This window comes from Cetorhinus maximus, chromosome 6 (assembly GCF_964194155.1).
Source record: "Cetorhinus maximus chromosome 6, sCetMax3.hap1.1, whole genome shotgun sequence".
Taxonomy (NCBI): Eukaryota; Metazoa; Chordata; class Chondrichthyes; order Lamniformes; family Cetorhinidae; genus Cetorhinus; species Cetorhinus maximus.
Window position 1 is genome coordinate 139186940 of NC_135884.1, and position 24097 is coordinate 139211036.

At 46.4% G+C, this 24097-nt stretch overlaps 1 protein-coding gene across 2 annotated transcripts in view; it reads left to right on the plus strand.

Annotated features, from left to right (window-relative positions):
* LOC144682197 (rifampicin phosphotransferase-like) overlaps positions 1–24097 on the plus strand; it is a 180589-nt gene that overhangs the window by 55291 nt on the left and 101201 nt on the right. For both annotated transcript variants that reach the window (XM_078544590.1, XM_078544589.1), the window contains exons 6-8: positions 5075–5190; positions 12261–12316; positions 19411–19463. In XM_078544590.1, coding sequence (XP_078400716.1) covers positions 5075–5190; positions 12261–12316; positions 19411–19463 — 225 coding nt within the window. The remainder of the gene's footprint in view (positions 1–5074; positions 5191–12260; positions 12317–19410; positions 19464–24097) is intronic.

Consider the following 24097-nt stretch of genomic DNA (forward strand, 5'->3'; position numbering starts at 1 on the left):
TATACAGGCGGTGAATCAGCTACCTCAATATGACTGAGGTGCAGTGCCGAAGGAGGCTCCAACTGTCAGATGATTGGCCCTGAGATCTCCCCTAACTGTGTGGGTGGACACCCCATGACAGCGGCTCTGAAGGTCACAGTTACCCTCACCTTCTATGTATCTGGCTCCTTCCAGGGCTCGGTGGGTGATCTTTGCGGTGTCTCCCAATCAGCTGTCCACACTTGTATCAAGCAGGTCACAGACGCTCTGTTCAGACGGGCATTGACCTTCGTCCACTTCCGCTGCGACCAGGCAAGTCAGGCACAGTGAGCCAGAGGCTTCGCGGCCATTGCTGGCTTCCCCTATGTCCAGGGTGCAATAGACTGTACACATGTGGCCATCAATGTGCCAGCAGGTGAGCCCGGTGCCTTCGTCAACAGGAAGGGCTTCCACTCCATGAACGTGCAGATAGTGTGTGATCACAGGATGCTGATTCTACAAGTCTGTGCAAGGTACCCAGGCAGCTCCCACGACGCCTCCATCCTCAGACACTCCCAGGTGCCGGGGCTCTTCAGTGCTCCGGCTTGGCTGGATGGTTGGCTGCTGGGTGACAAGGGCTATCCCCTCCAAAGGTGCTCATGACGCCTCTCCGCCATCCAAGAACAGAAGCTGAGGAGCGCTACAATATGAGCCGTGGCACCACAAGGGCTGTGGTGAAGAGAGCCATCGGTCTTCTCAAGATGCTCTTCCGATGCCTGTACCGCTCAGGGGGCGCACTCCAGTACTCCCCAGATCGTGTCTCTGTGATAGTAGTATCCTGCTGCGCTCTGCACAATCTTGCGCTGGAAAGGGGGGATGCAGTTGACGATGAAGACCTTGACGCAGTGGATGAGGCTGCACATGATGGATCCAGCAGTGGCTCAGATGATGAGGAAGCACAGGGCAATGATGAGGGGCAGCACGCCGACCCACTACTACACCAAGGAGGCAGGGACACCCGGGACACTTTAATCCAACGAACCTTCAGCTAGCTCCACACACATGGATCAGCAGGACCAGCATTGCCTGGAACTTCCACACGTGGCACTTAGGTGCTACATCATCCACCTTATCAGCTGCAACTAAGGGCTTAGTACAGAAACATCAATGTCCACTCAAACACTCACATATGTCTGTGAGACATACAAATGCAGCACAAAGGAAACACCCTCAGCCATGGTCAGAAAAGTGGACTTTATTGCCACCAAAATAAACAACAAACGTCGCTCTGACACACACAATGAAACATTCCCTAATCTAGGGCCAACACAAAATGACCAGTGACAAACCCGTGGAGTGCCTAACGTGCCTTATGCTTACGTTTGCGGGTGCTACGTCTTGGTACCGCCCCATCACTCGGAGTGGCATCTGAGACAGCCTGCTGACTCTGCTGTCCTGTTGGCGTTGATGACCTTGGCGGCCGTCCTCTGGCCCGTGGAGCCTGTGCTGGTCCCGCCTGGGAGGGAGTGGCCAGTTCCACAGCTGGCATCTCCCCAGTTGTCGCAGCCTCAATGGATGCAATGGTCACTGGCAGAGGGGCGGAGGAGCTGCTGCCCTCGTCTGGAGCTCTCTGAGAGGAGCTCACAGCAATGACAGGCAGCTGCTGCGCTGACGTGAGGTCACATTGGACCTCCCTGCTCACCGTAGATGGATGGGCACCAAGCACCGACACTTGGTGCCATCCAAGAACAGAAGCTGAGGAGCGCTACAATAGGAGCAGCGGCACCACAAGGGCTGTGGTGGAGAGAGCCATCGGTCTTCTCAAGATGCGCTTCCGATGCCTGGACCGCTCAGGGGACGCACTCCAGTACTATCCCAGAACATCTCCCACATTAGCGCTGTGAGGGCTTGCAGGTCAGAGCATAACCCAATCAGAAGATTCTCAATCCAATCGAACCCCCTCTCCATGAGAGTTGCCAATCTCTCAATGGAGGAAGCCTGAAGCTCTGTCCTGAGGTTCATGCCTTCACTGACACTCTGCCTGGATTCCTCCACCACAGAGACCAACTGAAGCAAGCCCTCATGCAACCCTGCCAGATGCTCCGGCGCACCCTGCCGCTTGTCCTGCAGCTGCTGCATGGCTGACACCTCCAGAGGCACATCATCACTGCCGGACTCAGCATGTACCTGGTCCCCTGCAGTCCTCCGGTTGCTGGCGCCATCGGCACTCTCTGTCCGTGCTATCTCCTCCAGCGATTGTGAAGTGCCCTCTCCGCTGTGCCCCGGGACACTAGCCGACATCATAATCTTCACCGATGTGATAGTCACTGCGCTGGTGCCTGGCTCGCTGAAAGGATGTGACACAAGTTGCAAGTCTTGGCCCTCAGTGGTGGAGGGGGGCGCTCTGGACGTGTTGGTGGCAGCCATGCGGTGGTGGTGCTGAAATTAACAACAAGGACAGTGCATCAATTAGCGTTCAGTCAGTAACACCATTCATCCCTTTACTCCCAGACTCATAATGCGCTCAACCTTTAAGAACCTAAGGAGACGAACATTGGTGGGGTGGTAAATAGTCAAGAGGAGGCCCAAACATTACACGTGCATACAGACAGGCTGGTCAGATGGCCTAAGGAATGCCACATGGAATGTTATTTGGATGAATGTTTGGTTAAGCACTTGGGCAAGACAAGCAAGATACGGGAATACATGAGTAATGATAGGACCGTGGGAAGTCACGACGATTACAGGGACCTTGCTGGGCAGACCCGTTAAGGTAGCAGAACAGGAACATAAGGCGTTTAACAAGGTTAAAGCCAGACTTGCCTTTATTAGCCGAGGAATAGAATGTAGGAAAAGGGAGGTCATGTTGCAAGTGCAGAAAACGCTGTCGAGGCCACATCTACACTTCTGCGTTCAGTTGTGACTTGCGCTTCGTGGGAGAGATGGCATTGGAGTGGGGAGAGTGCAGAGGTTCCTGACCTGGATGCATGCTGTCCTGGAGAGTTGGAGTGATGAGGAAACATTGCAAACACTAGCAGCATTTGCCGTGGAGCACAGGAGATTGACAGGTCACATTATTGACCTTCATACCCTTATGAGGGGCATAGAACGAGTGGACAGAAGGCAACATTTCCCCTTGGCGCAGGGATGACTAACTTGGTGGCATTTATTTAAGTTGAGTCCACGAGATTGACAGGTGAGGTGCTGAGGACCTTTTGGACAGAGTAATGTGGGACGCACTGGCTGAAAGGGTGGTGGAGGTACAAACCCTCCTAAGATGCAATAAGTCTTTGGATGTGCAGCAGCGATGCCATGGCATGTTAGGCCATGGGAGTAGTGGTCACAAGTGGGATAAGGCAACTTTGGAAGGTGCTAGAGACGCGCATCCTCAAGGGGCCGAGGGACCTTTGTGTATGACCCACACGTCTGACTGTCTCAGTCTGTGAATGAGCAGTGTTGCTGCATTAACGATTGCAGCAACCATCAGTGCTTTGGATGGTGGGAGACAGAGTGGATGGGACTATGGCCCTCAAATACCTGCCCGCTGCACCCCAGCCTCACCGCCACCTGCCGCCCTGGCCGCCTGCCTCCTCCCCAGCTCCATGGGCTGCTCCTCAAATGTGGTGAGGTGCTGCAGCATGGCGTGCCCAGCACTAGTCTGCAGACGCTCCCTGAGATTGTGCTCAGTTTTTGCCTGCAGAACAGAGAAGAGGATTTATTGGGGCTGATCGCTCATGTACTCTGCATGCGCACACCGCACCCCAACCACAGAGGCCCATCTGAGGCCTCCAGCGGCTCCTGTCCACACTACTGGTGATCAGTCCCCAGAAGATAGTACGGCTGCTCCCAACCCCCTCCCCCAACGGCCACCTTGGACACATTCGGCGTCCATCACTTGGAATAACACACGGGTCTTAGCGCCCATGGCAAGGAGGCGCAACTAGGTGCGGCGCCAAGGCCAGCAGATGGCTCTTGGTCATGATACCTTGAGGCTCCCCTTCCACCATCTCATCACCATCAATAAGACATGTGTTGGCGTTCTGAGTATGTGTCTAGCTGCCTCCCCTGCAGGTTGCCCCCAGACTACTCAAATGTGACAAACACCAACATATGCTGCGGGGAGAACCCATCTTCTCCTCAACCACTAAGGCTGATGTAAGCAGGGTCACTATCTGTTTGCCCACCCAGCGTGCGCCAAATGCCCAATGCAGTAACAACACTAAGACGTTGGGGGGGGGGGGCCTCAAAGGCTAAGGCCACCTGCTGGGTAAAATGGCCAAGGCTGACATGGTACTCACCCTTCCAGAGCGCAACAGATCATTGAAGCGCTTGCGGCACTGTGTTCCTGTGTGCCGCACAGCATCTTGAGAGTTTACTACCTCCGCCACCTCCTGCCGTGCCTGCCTGGTGACGTGGGGGGCCCTCCTCCTCCTATCCTCGGGAAACAACACCTCCTGACGATTTGACACCTCTTCCAAGAGGGCAGCAAGGCAGGCATCGGAGAACCGAGGGGCACGTTGGCCCCCCTGCTGGCCTACTCTGCAACCTGCCCCCCTCCTCTTCCTCTGCCCTGACCTCCTCTGGAGCCCGGTCACTGGCCATGGTGAACAGCCTAAAGGAGGCTGTCTGGCCTTTCTTTATACAGACTGCCGGTTCCCCATTGGAACTGGTGGTCTGTACACGCCTGCTGCACATTTGAATTTCCCGCTGTACACGGGAGTCTGAAACGTTCTGGGCAGGCCTTACTTGGCCCGCCCGTGCAAAATGGTGGCACGGCCCGTTTCGCCGGTGGAGATTGGCCACGCGCCTGCCGCTGATTGGGTCGGGCCCGCCCACCCGACAAATATAAAATTCTGCCCATAGTTTTGATAATCATTAGGACTGTAGCTTTAAGAATAATCCTGTGTTGTAAGATCACATGATCTGTGTCAACCAATGAGTTAGCAGCATGGGGAACTTGGAGGAGAGAGTTCTTCTTTAATTATGGAGTTAGATGCACACATGTAACTGCTGCTGTCTTGTAAATAAAGTTCAATGTTTCCACCAAAAAAAAGTTGCCTGGAAAATCAACTCTATAATGTTTACAATCCTCAATTATTTGTCTTGTGTTTCCAAGGTACAATCAACAACAGACACATTATGAGCAGTGGGGTCAGTATGTTGGAGAAATTGAAATTGAGGGATATGAAAGAACTGAGCTGCTTCTTCGTGGAGTGAGGGATCATTCTTATGGTAAGAAAAATAGTTATTTTCCTTAATGTGTGTACATTGTGGATATCGTATTATACTTTCCTATTTTCGTGTGTTATCATCTAATTTCCAACATTTTTCACTGGCAGGGTTTGCTAGCAGCACAAGAGTACGTGTATCATTTATCTTTAAAAGCATGGGCTGCAAAATGTATTCTTTGTAACTTGATTGAAGCTAGCACGATGAAAGCCCAGAACTGCAAGAAGGTCAGTCAAGGTGGTTTCAGCCACTTCTGACATAACCCGTGGGGTGCACTCGGACAGGCAGCATACATAGCATGGATGTGACGAAACAGGTAGAGTGGGAGGACCATGACAGCAAATGACTTCTAAAGTTGAGTTAGTGCATGCTCTGCCATTCTGAATCATGCAGGTTCTGTTAACTCTGAATCACTCCTCAGCTGCCCAGGGATACCTTCCACTACCCCACCCGCATGTATTCCTTGAAGGGTCAACCATCTAACTTTCACATGATAAAAGCAAAATACTGCGGATGCTGGAAACCTAGAACAAAAAACAAAAATACCTGGAAAAACTCAGCAGGTCTGACGGCATCTGTGGAGAGGGATACAGTTGACGTTTTGAGTCCGTATGACCCTTCATCAGAGCTAAGACATATAGAAATCAGATGAAATATATGTTATATTTTTGTTCTAATTTTCACATGAGCTGCTTTTGATTTTTTTTTTTAGCTGCTACAGACGTAGTGGAAATATTATTTCAAAATCTTCCAGCCAGTGGCAGTATTGAGGATATCAAATGCCAGAGAAGTTGAAAGGCCTGTCAGGAGAAAGTCTGCTTCAGTGATGGGGGCTGTCAGTTCCTCTTGGGCTGCAATTTGACTGGGAGGTGGCGCACAGACAGCGGAGAGGGGAAGCTGTGCACAGAGGGAGGAGGGGGAGCTTAAGGAAGAGGAGGACTCTTGATGGAACATCCTACCCACCAAGGGTACTTGCCATCCTTGGTCACCAGGAAGAGCCGGAAGCTGGTGGATTGGTGACACGGGACACCAGCATGACACATTACTGCTCCCAGCCTACCATGCGAGGACAGTGTGCCATTAATGAGAGGGACATTATGGAGCAATCCATTGGCATACTGAAGCGACAGTTCCACTGGCTGGGACCGCTCAAGGGGAGCCCCCCTCCATTACTCACCAGAACATGTCTACAAATTTGTGGGTAGTTTGTTGGTTCCTCCACAACCTTGTTACAGAAATGCAGAAGGGGAGAGTTTGGGGTGAAGGAAAGGGGATTGGGTTGAAAGTATGAGGCCCACGATTGCATCATCTATAGCATGTATTCATGCCAGATAGCAGAATGAGGTAAGAATTGAGAAGGGAATAAGGTAGGAAAATACCATCATCCTCAATGTTCTTGGTGATATTTGGGGCAATGACCTGAGCCAGCTCTTTGATGCACAGTGCCATCTCCTTCCAGGACACATAGATGTGCTTGTCTCTTGCCAGTTCTCTGCTACTCCCCATGGTTAAGAGCCACCTTGTCCTCAAGAGAAAGGGAAAAATGTGTTTGTGTAATGTGCCTTCCACAGCTGAATAGCTAGATGTATGCAGAAGCTGAAAGAGGGGAGTGTGAGGCTCAATTTTAGGCATGGATCCCAATTGCTGATGGGTGATGGGAAATGTAGGTCCTTTACAGTCAGAAACAGGGGAATTTATAATGGGGAACAAAGAAATGGCTAACCAACTAAATAGATACTTTGGTTCTGTCTTCACAAAGGAGGACACTAATAACATACCAGAAATGTTGGGGAACACGGTTTAGCGAGAAGGAGGAACTGAAAGAAATCAGTATTAGTAGGGAAATGGTGCTGGGGAAATTGATGGGACTGAAGGCCGATAAATCCCTGGGGCCTGATAATCAACATCCCAGAGTACTTAAGGAAGTGGCCCGAGAAATAATGGATGCGTTGGTAGTCATCTTCCGAGATTCTATAGACTCTGGAACAGTTCCTACAGATTGGAGGGTAGCTAATGTAACCCCACTATTTAAAAAGGGAGGCAGAGAGAAAACAGGGAATTATAGACCAGTCAGCCTGACGTCGGTAGTGGGGAAAATTCTAGAGTCCATTATAAAAGATTTAATAGCTGAGCACGTGGAAAACAGTGGCAGAATTGGACAGAGTCAGCATGGATTTATGAAAGGAAAATCATGCTTGACAAATCTACTGGAATTTTTCGAGGATGTAACTAGTAGAGTTGATGAGGGGGAGCCAGTGGAAGTGGTTTATTTGGACTTTCAGAAGGCTTTCGACAAAGTCCCACATAAGAGATTGGCGTGTAAAATTAAAGTGCATGGGATTGGGGGTAGTGTATTGAGATGGATAGAAAACTGATTGATTGGCAGAGAGGAAACAAAGAGTAGGAATAAACGGGTCTTTTTCCGAATGGCAGGCAGTAACTAGTGGGGTACTGCAGGGATCGGTGCTGGGACCCCAGTTATTCACAATATATATTAATGATTTAGATGAGGGGACTAAATGTAATATCTCCAAATTTGCAGATGACACAAAGCAGGGTGGGAGGGTGAGCTGTGAGGAGGATGCAGAGATGCTTCAGTGTGATTTGGACAAGCTGAGTGAGTGGGCAAATGCATGGCAGATGCAGTATAATGTGGATAAATGTGAGGTTATCCATTTTGGTAGCAAAAACAGGAAGACAGATTATTATCTGAATGGCTATAAATTGAGAGAGGGGAATGTGCAATGGGACCTGGGTGTCCTCGTACACCAGTCGCTGAAGGTAAGCATGCAGGTGCAGCAGGTGGTAAAGAAGGCAAATGGTATGTTGGCCTTCATAGCCAGAGGATTTGAGTACAGGAACAGGGATGTCTTGCTGCAATTGTACAGGGCCTTGGTGAGACCACACCTGGAATATTGTGTGCAGTTTTGGCCTCCTTATCTGAGGAAGGATGTACTTGCTATAGAGGGAGTGCAGCAAAGGTTTACCCGACTGATTCCTGGGATGGCGGGACTGACATATGAGGAGAGATTGAGTCGATTAGGATTATATTCGTTGGAGTTCAGAAGAATGAGGGGGGATCTCATAGAAACCTATAAAATTCTAACAGGACTAGACAGGGTAGATGTGGGAAGGATGTTCCTGATGGTAGGGGAGTCCAGAACCAGGGGTCACAGTCTGAGGATACGGGGTAGATCATTTAGGACTGAGATGAGGAGAAATTTCTTCACGCAGAGAGTGGTGAGCCTGTGGAATTCGCTACCACAGAAAGTAGTTGAGACTGAAACATTGTATGATTCCAAGAAGGAGTTAGATATAGCTCTTGGGGCGAAAGGGATCAAAGGATATGGGGAGAAAGTGGGAGCAGGCTATTGAGTTAGATGATCAGCCATGATCATAATGAATGGCGGAACAGGCTCGAAGGGCCGAATGGCCTACTCCTGCTCCTCGTTCCTATGTTTCTATGTGATTGATGGGCATGTGGTGCATTAAGCAACATGAAAGGTTGGTGGAGTGGTCAGTGTTTGAAAATACATTCACTAACTTTGCTCAGCTGTGTGAACTTATTGAACTTTCCCATCTGCGTGAGGATCGCATTCAAAAACTCTGGCTTGTTGCCTTTTTTTTGCCGTCCTTTACCTTCCGTCAAAGCTTTCCTGCAACTGTTGCAGCAGCTCCCGTTGCATGAGTGCGGCTCTGTTAAGAGGAGCAGGCAGCCTTTGTGATGTCTCAGCTGGCTGTGCAAGCTGCTCACCCTGGACCCCTCCTGGGACTTTTGGGGAGTGTGCAGCCAGTTGACAGGGTCGTGCTGGGCTGTGCATGGGAATCATTGAAATGAGCAGAGAGAGGCGCAAGGTTTGCATCCTGCCTGCCTCAATGGGACTGGGTGCATGGTGATCGTGCATTATAATCCGTGGCCAGAATTTTTCCCACGCTGGGGGGGCTCAGCGGGAACGAGCGGTGGGGGGGGGTGGTCATGGAGCCGACCAATTAAGGCCCGCCCAGCGTAAGACGCGAGCGTTGGCTCTCAGCGCTACCTGTGCAGGCAGGGTGGGGGGGTGGGGGGTGTAGGGAGGAGGGAGAGTTGGGGCCAGCGCCGTTTCGTGCACGCGCATGAGAGAGTGTTTCGGCCTCCCTGAGGCACGGAGCTGCCTCAGGGAGATTGAAGCGGCTTGTAAAAAACATTTTTTAGAGAGATTAAAAATTCAATGAGACGCGTCCCCTTCTGTGACCGTGTCACATGAGATGGGACATGTTTTTATTTTTCATATAAAATTTTTATTTTAGCTGTAAAAGTTTAGGAAGCCTCGTCCCGCTTGTGGATGAGGTTTCCTAAAAAAAACGTGAAGGCCGCTTGGCCTTTTCGCCTGCCCGCCAACCTTAAGGTTGGAACAGGCAGCGTAAACGATGGCACTATTTAATTCATCCGTGGCCTTTAATAGGCCTGTCAGTTAGCAGCTGGCGCACAGCCGACTCTGGCGCGTGCCCGCCTAACGAAACACCGCAAGACAGCGCGAAGATGTCAGGGGACACACCCAACGCCATTTCACGTCATTTTACGCACCGGCTTGTCAGGCCCCCCCCCACCACCTCACGCAGGTTGGAAAATCCTAGCCCGTGTGTCTGAAAATGGGCCGGGTTGAGTTTTCACCTGGGCTGGAGCCTGCCACTGTTTTGCTTACTTAACCAGCACAAGTCAAATTTTCCTAGGCCAGAATTTTTCGTTCGGCGTGCGGGGCACGTGCCCAACGCGCTCAAGAGTAAAGTCGCGCGCGATGACGTCGGCTGAGCGTCCCGTTATCATTGCTGCACTGGGGCGATATTTCGGTCGGCGGGCGTGCGCGAGAGTCAGCAACGCGCCCGCCGACAATTAAGAGGGCTACTAAGCCCATTAACGACGCAATGAACTGGGGTTTTTTGCTGCCTGTCCAATGTTACGGTTGGTGGCTGGGTGAATTGGCCAGGGGGCCTTTGCATTTGTCAGGAAACCTCATCCGACGGCGGGATGAGGCTTCCAAGATTAATTTTTTTAAAAAAGATAAAAACGTTTGGGCACAAATTTCAGCATCCATATGTTTAGGTGACTCATTCTGATACGTGGGCATTTCTTCTGGATTTTTAAATCTGTTTTTATTGAACTTAAATTCTTCAGCTCCCTGAGGCAGCGCTCTGCCTCCAGGGAGCTTTCATTCCGCGCTCCCCCCACGCCCGCACTGACTTCAGCGCTCGCCCTCCTCCCGCCCCCACACCACGGCAGCTCTGAGCCTTTCAGCGCGCCTTTCATGCTGACTGGCTGTTGATTGGTCAGCCAGCGTGATATCGCGGTTGGGGGCCGATCGCGGGCGGTGATCCATTCTCCGGCCACTCCTGGGCCCACCGATCGCAGCCACCCACCCACCCGAAAACCCTGTCCCTGGAGTTTGTAGACTATTGCCAGTAAGTGGATTGAACACGTGTGCAGTTAGATGACGTGGCCTGAGCACATCAGCAACTCTGATTATCTCTCAGACCAAGTGCCCAATTTGCCTGTGCTGACAATTGTAGACACGCAGACTGACACTTTGTAACAAGTATAATGTTTTACAGGAAGTGCCTCGCACTAGCTCTACATATAATAGGGAGGCATGCTTTCCAGAAAAATTTGCCATTTAAAAAGTAGCTTACCATTTAATTGCTGTTAAAGTCTCCGGAGTAGTACACATAGTTTACAGTAATGGTAGGTATTGGGGAAATGGGTGATAGGAAAAAATGTTTCTTAAAGAAAACATATAGATATGATTTACCTGAAATTTAATTATGAAATTATAGTAAACTTAAATGTGCATTAAATGTTCATGTTTTGCTGTGCCTAATGCAACTCTCCTACAATAACTCCCAGGTATCAAAGGCTGAAACCTAATGCGGCAGTTATACTGCACATTTTGTGTCATTGTCAAGTGGTCCTTGTGATGGAGTGATGCAAAATGTGCAGAGTAACTGCAGTCAAACTGTTGTGATCTTACATTTTTTTCAGGTATGAAACCATCTCTAGGTGATGCAAACTACAAACTTTATTGTACGAAAAAAAAAATAGTCTATGTGGTGTTAGTTAAGTAAATAGTATTACAAGAGGGGACTTTTCCATTATTGTAATTCCAATTAAAATATCAAAATTGCTTAACTTGAATAAGACAGTAGCCTTAGTTGCATGCTACAACTGGAACCTCACTAAAGCAACCTTCAAACAACGTTAAAATCTAAAGTTCCTCAAGGCTATATGCAGGAGCTACATTATGGCTTTGATGTCATTCAAAAAATGACGGGATAATTGCTCACTTCTGATAGTCAAACCAAAAGCATGTATACACAGGACTTTGGGAAAGAACAATAGGAATGAGGCTTTATAATTCAATGCTGGCCACCCACCCCTGATGTGAAATGTTCTATGTAACATAACTGCAGCATGAATGGTGAAACAAAATTGGATCTTGCTGTTCCTTCATTTGGTTAATAAAAGCCTGATATGTTGTGCTTCACATTTTGATCAGTTAGCCAGTGTCTGGCCTGACTAATACGCTGCACTGTAGTTCATTTCCTGATGAAGCTTCAATTGTAAATGTTACCATCATGCTGTGAGCACTTTTGATGGCAGAAGTACAGAAGCATGCAGAATGACTGCTCTGGTAATAGAAGGATCAACGTAAGGACACTTTTGAATTTCAGAAGTGCCACTTACATTCTTCCTAACATAATTAAGGAGAAAACTTCCCTTGACTCATCATAAACTTTTCTAAACAAACAATTATTTGACCTTTGTGATACAAATATAGAAGAACTTATGGACAGGAAAAGACCCACTGGCCTATCCAGCCTGTTTGATATAATTGTGATGCTGTATGTAGTACACGCACACTCCCTGACCCACCTCCTGGGAGAGGCAGAAACCTAGATTTAATAAAAACAGGGGCTACTGATACTCTCAGTAGAACATTAAAGTGATTTTTAGAATGGTATCATAGTGCTTAGAAATGATATATAAACTACAACATTATAAAATGAATTGTAATTCTGATAATGTTAATCTCTGTCCATAGGTATCAGAAATTGGACTCATATGCATCGCTATGTTTTGATTTTTGCACACTTTGAGGTAATGATGCTAACTTTCTAATGAATCCTGATATAACTAGTTTGAAGTGTAAGTACTCGTATTCTAGTATAGCTATTCAGATGCATTAAGATTTTCATGATTTGCTTACATTATAAAGAAATGTGTCTTATTTATGTTCACCGACATCTACAATATAGTAGGTACTGTAAATAATCAGTAGTATCTCGTGGTGCAAATAAATATTCCATATGCGTTATCAATACATGATCGAGATGTCTAAGTGAATAAGAGGCCCAGATTTTTGCCCTCGGCTCAGGGGGTGGGCTGGATTAGAAGTCAAGCCTGCTGCACCCGGAAAGAGTGCGGAGACTGCCGGGTGCGGAGGCGAGCTGGGCAGAAGGCCTGCCTCTCTGCATCAGAACTTAGTTGAAATCAATAAAAAAAAACAAAAACCAGTCATGCGGCCTTCACCCCTCACTGCTCATCACTCCCACACACTCCCCATGCCCCATCCATCCCAACTATGCTCCCTCCCACCCCCCCCTCATGGTCCCTCATACTCCTATGCCAACCTATGCCCCTCTACCCATTCCCCATGGGCCCTCATACCCCAATGCCACCCACATCCCCATGCTTTATAGCCCTTACCTCAACTTACTACCAACACAGGCCCCCCCCCACCCACCACCCTTTGCCCTTACCCCCTTGTAGTAATTATGGTTTTTTTTAGTGTGATTCAAGTAGGCTTTAAGAATAATACTGGTTAAGGAAGATCACATGATCTGTAGTAACCAATAGGAAAGTGGCGCGGGCTACCTCAGCAGTCAGTGTAAAGATAGAGTCGGAGTTGAAAGCACACGTGTAGTTGCTGCAGAGTATGTTGTAAATAAACTTAATGTTTCCACCCAAGAATTGTCTGGAGATCAACTCCATCATCAATATTAGCAACTTTGCCACTGTTACAACAAACTGGCGATGGGGATAAAACAAGATTGAACAAAAGGAATCAAGTTAGAAAGAAATAGGCACTATACCTCGCCCAGTGGCTGTAAGTAGCAAGCTCCGTTAAAATTGAGAAAGTTATTCCCTCTCATAGTGCCACAATTTGGGAGAATTGATCCTTTTGAACCAGCCACAGGCGATTGGTCTCATTACGTAGAATGTCTCACGCTCTTTTTTCAAGTGACTGAGATTATGGGGGAAGAAAAGAGGTGTGATCCTACTATATTGTAGATGTCGGCGAAGAGCAGTGTGAAACCAGGGGATTGGGAAGCCTACAAAGACCAACAGAGGGCAACGAAAAAATAAATAAGGAGGGAAAAGATTAAATATGAGGGTTAATTGCCAGTAATATAAAAGAAGATTGTAAGAGTTTTTTTAGATATATAAAGGGTAAGAGAGAGGCAAAAGTGGACATTGGGCCGCTGGAAAATGACGCTGGAGAAGTAGTAGTGGAGAACAAAGAAATGGCGGAGGAACTGAATAGGTACTTTGCGACAGTCTTCACGGTGGAAGACACGAGTAACATCCCCAAAGTTCAAGAGAGTCGGGGGGCAGAGGTGAGCATGGTGGCCATTACCAAGGAGAAGGTGCTAGGAAACCTGAAAGGTCTGAAGGTGGATAAATCACCTGGACCAGATGGATTACACCCCAGAGTTTTGAAGGAGATAGCCGAAGAGATAGTGGAGGCGTTAGTGGTGATCTTTCAGGAATCAGTCGCGTCAGGGAGGGTCCCAGAGGCCTGGAAAATCGCGAATGTAACCTCTATTTAAGAAGGGAGTGAGGCAAAAGATGGGAAATTACAGGCCGATTAGCCTGACCTCGGTCGTTGGTAAGATTTTAGAGTCCATTATTAAGGATGAGATTTCAGAATACTTGGAAGTGCATGGTAAAATAGGGCAGAGTCAGCATGGTTTCATCAAGGGGAGGTCATGCCTGACAAACCTGTTAGAATTCTTTGAGGAGGTAATGAGTAGGTTAGACAAAGGAGAGCCAATGGATGTTATCTATTTGGACTTCCAAAAGGCCTTTGACAAGGTGCCGCACAGGAGGCTGCTCAGTAAGATAAGAGCCCATGGTGTTAGAGGCAAGGTACTAGCATGGATAGAAGATTGGCTGTCTGGCAGGAGGCAGAGAGTGGGGATAAGGGGGTCCTTCTCAGGATGGCAGCCGGTGACTAGTGGAGTTCAGCAGCGTAAGTGTTGGGACCACAACTTTTCACTTTTTACATTAATGATCTAGATGAAGGAACTGAGGGCATCCTGGCTAAGTTTGCAGATGATACAAAGATAGGTGGATCGACAGGTAGTATTGAGGAGGCAGGGAGGCTGCAAAAGGATGTGGACAGGTTAGGAGAATGGGCAGAGAAGTGGCAGATGGAATACAACGTGAGGAAGTGTGAGGTCATGCACTTTGGTAGGAAGAATAGAGGCATAGACTATTTTCTAAATGGGGAGAGAATTCAGAAATCTGGAGTGCAAAGGGACTTGGGAGTCCTAGTCCAGGATTCTCTTAAGGTTCACTTGCAGGTTGAGTCGGTAGTTAGGAAGGCAAGTGCAATGTTGGCAGTTATTTCGAGAGGACTAGAATATAAAAGCAGGGATGTGCTGCTGAGGCTTTATAAGGCTCTGGTCAGACCACATGTAGAATATTGTGAGCAATTTTGGGCCCTGTACCTCAGGAAGGATGTTCTGGCCCTGGAGAGGGTCCAGAGGAGGTTCACGAGAACAATCCCAGGAATGAAAGGCTTAACACATAGGAACATTTGAGGACTCTGGGTCTATACTCGATGGAGTTTAGAAGGATGAGGGGGGGATCTGATTGAAACTTACAGAATACTGAAAGGCCTGGCTAGAGTGGACGTGGGGAAGATGTTTCCATTAGTAGGAGAGACTAGGACCCTAGGGCACAGCCTCAGAGTAAAGGGAAGACCTTTTAGAACAGAGATGAGGAGAAACTTCTTTAGCCAGAGAGTGGTGAATCTATGGAATTCATTGCCACAGAAGGCTGTGGAGGCCAGGTCATTGAGTGTATTTAAGACCGAGATAAATAGGTTCTTGATTGGTAAGGGGATGAAAGGTTACGGGGAGAAGGCGGGAGAATGGGGTTGAGAAACTTATCAGCCATGATTGAATGGAGGAGCAGACTCGATGGGCCGAGCGGCCTAATTTCTGCTTCTATGTCTTATGGTCTTATAGTACCTGTGGGAGCAAAACCTATGGTTTGATTCGAGGTTTGACGGCATCCAGCGCCTCAGATTCGAAAAATTTAGATGAATTGGTGGACCTCGTGAAGGGTAATTTTCAACCAAAGCCCTCAGCCATGATGCAGAGATTCAGATTTAATTTGTGAAAAAGAGCCCCAGTTGAGACAACATGCTACTTGGCAAATTTGAAGCAGCTAACAGAACATTGTGAGTTTGGTATGACTCTAAACAACGTCGTTTAGTATGTAATGTGAAAGAAGACACTATTCAGAAAAGATTATTGTCCGAAGTCAATCTGGATTTCAAGAAGGCTCTAGAGGTAGCACTGGCCATGGAAAGTGCAGTAAGAGGTTCAAAAGCAACATAGGGTGCACAAAACAGGGCCGTCCTCCACATCGGGCAGGGAACCCCAGCCGAAAAGGGCACGATAATGCAAGACTCTGCCGAGAAGCAGGGAACAGCTAGCCGAAGTATAGCGGAAAATAACTTAGCAGCGAAATCGAAGAATAATTTTAATAGAGGTCTTTTAGTAATTGGCAGTTTCAAAAAATCCAACGCCACTATTGTTACAGAAATGAGCATATGATGAGACAGCGCAAGGAAAGATTCAAGTAGGCTTGTAAACAAAAGAAGAAGCCCAGTGAAATCTACCATGTGGAAGAGCCTGAAACAATGGCAAATTCAGACATTTACTCATTTGTTTAATCGGAAAGTTGGAAAGACAGAACCAATATTTGTCACAGTGAAAGTAAATGGCAAACCTCTTAGAATGGAAGTGGACACGGGGGCTTCTGCTACAGTCTGCGCTAGAAAGAAGGAGGGACGTAGAAAGAAGATACAGAAATGCTAATGGGGCTTTAATTCTTGCAGCATACTTTCGTACATAGGCCTCGCAATCAAATCGTAAATGCCGATGCCCTTAGTCATTTGCCTTTACAAGAAAATGATGAGCACGTCCCAGTTCCACAGGGACTTGTTTTACTGTTAAATTTCTTAGATTCCTCGCCAATATATGCCCGACAGACCAGAGACTGGACAAGTCGGGACCCAGTCCTATCTCAAGTATGAGAACCAAGTGCTGCATGGTTGGTCACAGAAGCCTCTATCTGATGAAGTGAAACCATACTTCAACAGAAGACAAGAAAAAACAAGCCAGGATGGCATGTTATTTTGGGGAACATGAGTGGTAGTTCCTCCAAAGGGAAGGGAGCCACTTTTAATTGAACTACACAGTTCCCATCTAGGAATTTTCGGAATGAAGACCATAGCATGCAGCTATCTATGGTGGCTTGGGATGGATGGTGAAATAGTTTAGTAAAGCACTGTGTGCCAGCAACTGCAAAAGTTGCCAGTAACAGCTCCATTACACCCTTGGGAGTGGCCAGGTAGACCCTGGGCGAGGTTACACATTGGCTACGTTGGACCTTTCCTGGGGACAATGTTTCTACTCAATGTCAACGCCCATTCAAAATGGATGGACATATATGAGGTGAAGTCACCAATGTCGGCTGCTACAATTGAGAAACTATGGAGAGAATTTTCTCTACGTTGGGCAGGCTGGTCGGGAGCGGACGCAGAGCCGATTGCCGCCCGCAATTGGCTGTGCGCTGTCATTTTACGTGGGCGGGCCAATTAAGGCCCGCCCAGCATGATGCGCACCCGGAAGAGCTTAGCACTACCCGTGTGGGCGGGGGAGGGGGGGGGGGGGTGGGGGAGTGGGGAGGAGGGAGAGTCGGGGCCTGCGCTCTTTTGTGCATACATTTTGAGAAAATTCTGCCCTATATTTTGCCATTTACGGACAACCAGAAGTAACGGTTTCTGATAACGACACAGCATTTACGAGTGCTGAGTTTCAATACTCTATCAGCTGCAATGGTATCACTCCATGTGAAAACTGCACCGTACCACCCTACCTCAAACGGACTGGCCGAAAGGGCAATTCAGACGTTCAAGGGAGGCATGAAAAGGCTAACTGGCAATTCCTTGGCAACCAAGCTAGCACACTTTCTGTTTCATTACAGGGCTATCTCTCACATGACAATGGGCGTCACGCCTGTGGAGTTATTGTTGAAACACCGTCTCGAGACGAGATTGAGCTTTATAATGCCAAATTTAGAGTCGAAGGTAGAAAGGAGACAGTGAAGCCAGAAAACTAGACGCAACTGGCATAGTCATGAGAGGAAATGTACTGTGGGAGAGATGGTATACGTGAACTTCGGGAAAGGCTCAAAGTGGTTACCAGGTGAAAAAAGTGCGGTGACTAGACCTCTATCTTACCATGTGGAGGTGAAAGGCTAGATCATCCGTAAACATGTGGACCATTTAAGGAAGACAGAGACAAATCACCAAGATTTGGTTCCACCAGTGATCATGATCGGGTCTGGGTTTCCTGTTGAGGATACTCAACCCAGGACTGACATGTCTGATGCTCCTGTAAGAGTTGAGGATAGAGAGCTGCAAGTGCCCACCGGGGCACCTGATGTTCAGGCAATTCTGGAAGAGGAGGTTCCTGACAAAGAATCTGAAGTTCTGGAGCTGTGATGTTTCACACGTACCAGGAAACTGCCTGAAAGACTGAACTTGTAAATTCCTTACCCAGTGTAAATATTGTGTTGTCTTGAAAAAGATATGCACCTGTAAATATGATATGTATAGCTGAGTTAAAAGGGGGAGGAATGCAGTAATTATGGTTTTGTTTCGTGTGTAATGTACCTTTAAGAATAATGCTTGTTAAGGAAGCTCATATGATCTGTAGTAATCAATAGGAGAATAGCGCAGGCTACCTCAGCAGTCAGTGTAGGAGTGGAAAGCACACGTGTAGTTGTTGCTGAGTATATTGTAGTGTCTGCAGATCAACTCTATCATCAATAGTAGCTACCTGGTCACCCTTACAACACCCCTCCGTGCCAACTCGCCTGGTATCCTTTGACAGCTCTTTGACAGCTTTGACAGTTCCAATGTGTTTGTGCATAAAATGTGCATAATCATGTTTACTTTTAACAATTCCAAAGGGCGCCTTGACTCTCCCGAAGGTGCCCTGGTACCATATCCAAAGGGGTACCTTAATACTCCAAGGGGGCGGCCTGGCTATCTAAACGAATCCACCAAGTTCAGACCATCTCTTACCTGGTCTAACCTGCACATTCTGGGTTTCACAAACTCAGGTGAGAGCCTGATTCACAGGCCCAGGTATTGCTATCCATAGACATTAATCAATGCAAAGTGATGGATTCCAGAATTGGCACATGCTGAAATCTCCAATATAATCTCCTAATGGGAACACTGAAGAATATAATATAGCACAGTGTTTTAGGCGTGCCTTTTGTCAGATTAAGATATTTGTGGTCAAATACCCTTGAGATCCAGACTATTAATAATTTCTTTGATAATAGTTGCATTTTGATTTAAATTTTACAGTAAACGGTTGGTAATTATTCTCACACTCGTTTTTGCTATTGGAGGTCACCTCATCATGCACACGTTCCCTACTTCCTCTTCCAAAGCCTCTCCTTTATTAATTAAAATTCACCTTTCTTGTCCTACAATTTTTAAAAATTAACTAATTGACACTGGTGCCTCTGGCAATGCTGACATTTATTGCTCTTCTCTAGTTGCCTTTAAGAAGGTGGTGATGAATTGCCTTATCAAATTCTGAGGTGATGGTGATGTTTTATGGCCATATTGTGAGTTAGGATTCAGTATTCATGAAATACCAAATGATTTATTCAGCATGTGTCCTGACCAACAAAGGTTCAGATGTCTTTTTAAAAAAAATATTAGTGTTAACAACTATGACAGATATAATGAACTAGACTATCCACCCATCACCGAGTGGGTGGAATCTAGTGTAAAGTATTTACATTATTAGGTTTGCTTAATGCTGATTGGAAAATAGACCAATGGTTTACTGTTTCCTTATTTCCTGTAGAATGGATTATCAGTGAATTTAATAGCGCTCTGCATTTCTGCAACTACCACAAAGTAAGTAATGTGTGCTGGCACGCTCTAGTGAGGTTTATGACTTTTTCAAAATTTTATCCAAAGGTGAGAGAATTTATTCATTTGATCCAACATGGATTACTAAGTATTTAACATGTTAATCCTCATAAAAACATTTTGCTTGGCTTTTTTGATTGCTGCCATTCATCATGCCTATAGCTGCCCACAGGATTTTTGCAGGTTTTTGCAAGGCACAAAATAACTAGATATCCTTTTTAGTGCAGGAGACTGGGATTTGTGTAACTAAGGCATGTCTCCTCTACCAAATTGAAGAATCCTCACTGAGTCTAAAGTATAAATTAACATATTTAATTGAATGTGAAATGTACCAAAAGCAAAGTAGAGAGGGATAAAAGATGGGATTAAGAGAGAAAAATAAGAAATAGAAAGAAAAAGTTTTTTTTTAAAAAAAAGTTGATTTTAATTTTTGAGTTTTTAAGAATCTCTACCATAACTTCTGAAGGAATAAGACTCCACACTTGTAAAAGTAAATTTTCAGAACCAGAGAGATTGTTTGGCTGTAACTAAAATGTGTTTCATCTTTAGAAATTAGTTTGTGCATAATGCAGCAGCTCCGACTTTTTCTGGTGTTTTTAATGGGTGTTGATGACTGGTTTACAGTCTAGGCTGGTGTCATCTGATGTGTGACATTAGGCCGAGTCTTGATTTGCATAAATGATTGCAAATACTGCATACAAAGTCAGTGTTGGAGAGATGGATGGAGGCATTGGCTTTGCGCCCTGCTTGCTTGTCCTGATGCAGAGACTTCTCCATTTGAGCCTGCCCAAGGTTGTTTTTTCCCATGTATTTGGATCCAATTGGCAAGTCCTGAAGTTGGCTTTCAGATTGTCTTTATATCTAAGTTTGGGATGTCCTGTGGTGTGAGTTCCCGTGGTTAGCTTGTAAAGTAGAGGCTGTAGAGTACTGCCTTTGGTGCGGAGGAATCCTCCATGCAAACCACATGACCGACCCAGTGAAGCTGAGCTCTGAAGAGCATGCTCTCAGTGTCAGGTATGCAGCACTTTGCAAGAACCTCTGTGTTGGGGATTTTGTCCTCCCGCCTGATGTCAGACAACGAAGATGGAATGCTTCTAGTTTTATGTGATGCCGGTAGGTTGCCAAGTCTTGCACCCGTAAAGAAATTATGCCTGGTAGACTTTGATCTTTGTCCTGAGATACACTCCATGCTCTTTCCAAAGACTGTGAGTGAGCCTGCCAAACACTGAACTTGCTTTTGCCAGGTGATGGTTGATTTTGTCATCCAGCGTAGTATTATTGGAGAGGATACTCCCAAGATAGCAAAACTTCTGTACTGAACAGAGGGGTGTGTTGTTGATAGTGACTGTGGGGTCTTGGAGTATGTAGCCAGGGGTAGGTTGATACAAGATATCTGTCGTCTTCAGATTTATTGTCAGGCCAAAGTGTTAGGAGGCTGGGGGAAAGGCAATCAACAAGCAGCTGAATGTCCTCAGTACTATGTGCTATAAGATCACAATCACCATGAATAATAGTTCAATCAGCAGCTGTTCCATAACCATAAGTAACTTTGGGTCTTTGCAAGTTGAAGAGGTGCCATCTGTCCTGAATTGAATGTGTACTCCAGTGTCAAGACCTTTGATTGTGTACTGGAGCATGACCAAGGAATATATGGCAAACAGAGTTAGAGCCAATTTACAGCCTTGCATGGTGCTGTTGGTGACAGGAATGGCATCGGATGACGTATCACTTGGCATCACGCTGACCATCATGCCATCGTGAAATGTGCAAATGACACTGATGATCTTTTCAGGGAAGCCATATCTGTGCAGACCCTTTCACTGGCCTCCCTGGTTTTACTATATTACTTGGTCAGGCCAATGAACACCATATAGAAGCCCTTATTCTGGTTGCGTGAATTGTCTTGAATTTGATGTGCTGCAAAGATCATGTTCACTGTTCCCTATCTTGCACAGAAAAGTCACACTGATTCTGGGTACAGAGAGTTAATGAGGTGAGTGACAATCAGATTAAGAATAATCCTTGTAAGAACTTTTCCTGCTGTTGAAAGAAGTGATATTTGTACAGATCTTCTTTATTGGCAGCTGCTTGAAGCTCTAGCCTTGTTTTGCCACCATTGATTCTTCTCTCTTAGGTTGTCCTGCAGCATGTATTTTGTGCAATGGTATCCTTGCTGGTGATTTCCTGCCAGATATGTAAGATCTGCGAGCATCATGCACTTCATGTAAAAGCATGCATATGCCTTGGTCGTTGTTGTCGAACCAGCCTTGGTGCTTCTGTTTAATTAATCCTAGGACCTCAAATGTCAAGCTGTTAGTAACATCCTTGGGTTAAAAGGAATGTTTGAGAGGCCATTGTCTTAGTAGACATTCCAACTCCATTGTCCAGCCAGAGCTATCGAATACAAATGGGTTTTGTGTAGCTCGCTTTGAAGTTGGACTTTGCAGTCGTTAGTAGCTCCCCCGAGATAACAAGGCGTGAGCTTCCTTGAAACTGCAATGTGGCTTTTTTTTGTTCAGGAGTCACAGGCAGATACAGTTTTAGTCATTTTACAGGCCTTTGTTCAGTTTTTAAAATTTTAGGAATAGCAATGAGTATATCTATATCTATATATTTTATAAAAATATACAGTGTGAGATAATGGTTCCTTGGAGTATGTCTGATGTTTTGGTTGATGACGTGATGAACAACCAGCATGCTGAGTATATTTAAGTGGGTGGGGTTTGTGCAGAGCCTCTCCCACTTCCTCATATGGTGCAATATATGCCACAAGAGTAGCAGCTGAAAGGATACAGGTTTGATTTTGGAGTTGCCCTTATCCTACATGAGCTGCTGAGCTGAAGAGCTGCATTTAGCCTTGACATTGCCGTCCAGTCTGTTGGCACTATTTGTCACCTTCCGCACTGTCAGCTGATGAATACCTTAGTTAACCCATAGCTGGGGCTTTTGAAATCAGAGTTAACTTCTGCTAGGTTAAGGCTGATGAGCCCTACCAACCTGGAGCTGTGTGGTTTAGAGATGCCAAACACCCGCTTTCATATCTCTGCCCGCAGTTCTAAACAGAGGTCAGCACATGAAGCCAGGTAGTAGAAGTTTGATTAGGAGAGACTATTCGTGATGCTGACCATATGGGAATTGTTGTTGGTGAGAAGTATCTCGACTCTTTTCATCATTTCAGTCCTTCCTAACCCTTTGATACCTATTTAGTGAGTAACTAATTAGTATGTTCAGCAGGTCGATGTGATGCACCTGGTTTGTGGGTGAAGAGAGAAAGAGTGCTTTCTGTTTTTGACATGTAGTTTGCTTCTTATTTTCTGCCTAATCCACTGGCTAGCAGCAATATAAATAAGAGCATCTGATGTGTAAGTCTCTCCCTGTCTGTGCACAGCCTCTCCATTGGAAAGTTCTCAACTTTGCCTCCTCATGGTGACAGACAAAAACTGGGTCCCTTGTGGCTCCAGGTTAAAGCTTCAGAGGAGCTTGACGGAGGTTTGGCCCCCAAACATGCCAGGTGCAAGCCCACCGGCATGTAGACACGCACTGGCACTCATGAACCAAACTCCCAGCTCTGGGCAAATAGCTCCACTGTGGATACCTCAGAAGAGTGGAAGGCTAAGCAAGTAAACCCTGACACAAAATCTGGAGTGGAACCCAAAGGCAGACTGGTTTCAAAAAATGTAATCGTTCCAGCAACCCCTGCAACCAGGCCAGGTCCAAACATAGTGCTTTGCATCCCTTTGGGGAAGTCAAGAGGGGCACTTGATGTTTGGACAGCCCGGTTCTCCATAAATTTTGCCTAGGTTTGTGTTAACACAACATAGAAGACAGACTTAACACAGAGTTGGCCACCATTGTCTTATGAGATGGAAGGCTGCCATCAGAATTGTATTGTCATGACTCACTGGGTTAGTGCACTGTAATATCAAGCCCCACTGTTCCCCGAGCCGTGACAAATGTGAAAAGTTTGACCAAACCACCAGATTGACTCAATTCGACCTAACTGTTTAATTTAGGTTAACAGAATACAAGCACTAGGTTTGTGATTAATAAATAAATAACTGTTTAGTGAACAAACTTCTATTAACCAGTGGCAAAAGAAAGAAATGTCAACTGCTAATTTCTAACCCTATAACCTAAACTCTACCCCTTCTTAAATCCCTATATACGTACATACAAGACACGTAAGACACACAAAAACATGGATTTTAAGGGTGGGATAAAACAGTTCAATAGCACCAACCGATGGGTTGATTTTGATAGAAGTCTTCCCAAATTCTTTTCAGTTCTTGTTGATGACACAAAGTGGTCTTCCAGCACTTTCAGTATTTAGTTCACTGGTTGAGCACTTGCCTTTCAATGTCTGTAACAGTGATTTTCCCCTTTGCCTCTTGACAGGGGTTTTCAGAAAGAAAGAAGGTTAGCGAGATATGAGGAGGAAAAGCCAGCTGGCTAGTATTGTGGAATTATTGGAATCTTACACAATAGGAGAGAGAGATTTTAGGTATTTTTCCTTTCAGGCTAGGAGCTATTCTGCTGCACTGCTCTCACACAAAACCTGGTCACCTGGTCAGGAGCAAATTAAAACATTGTTGCCAGGCAGCTCCCTTGGCCCAGGGCTC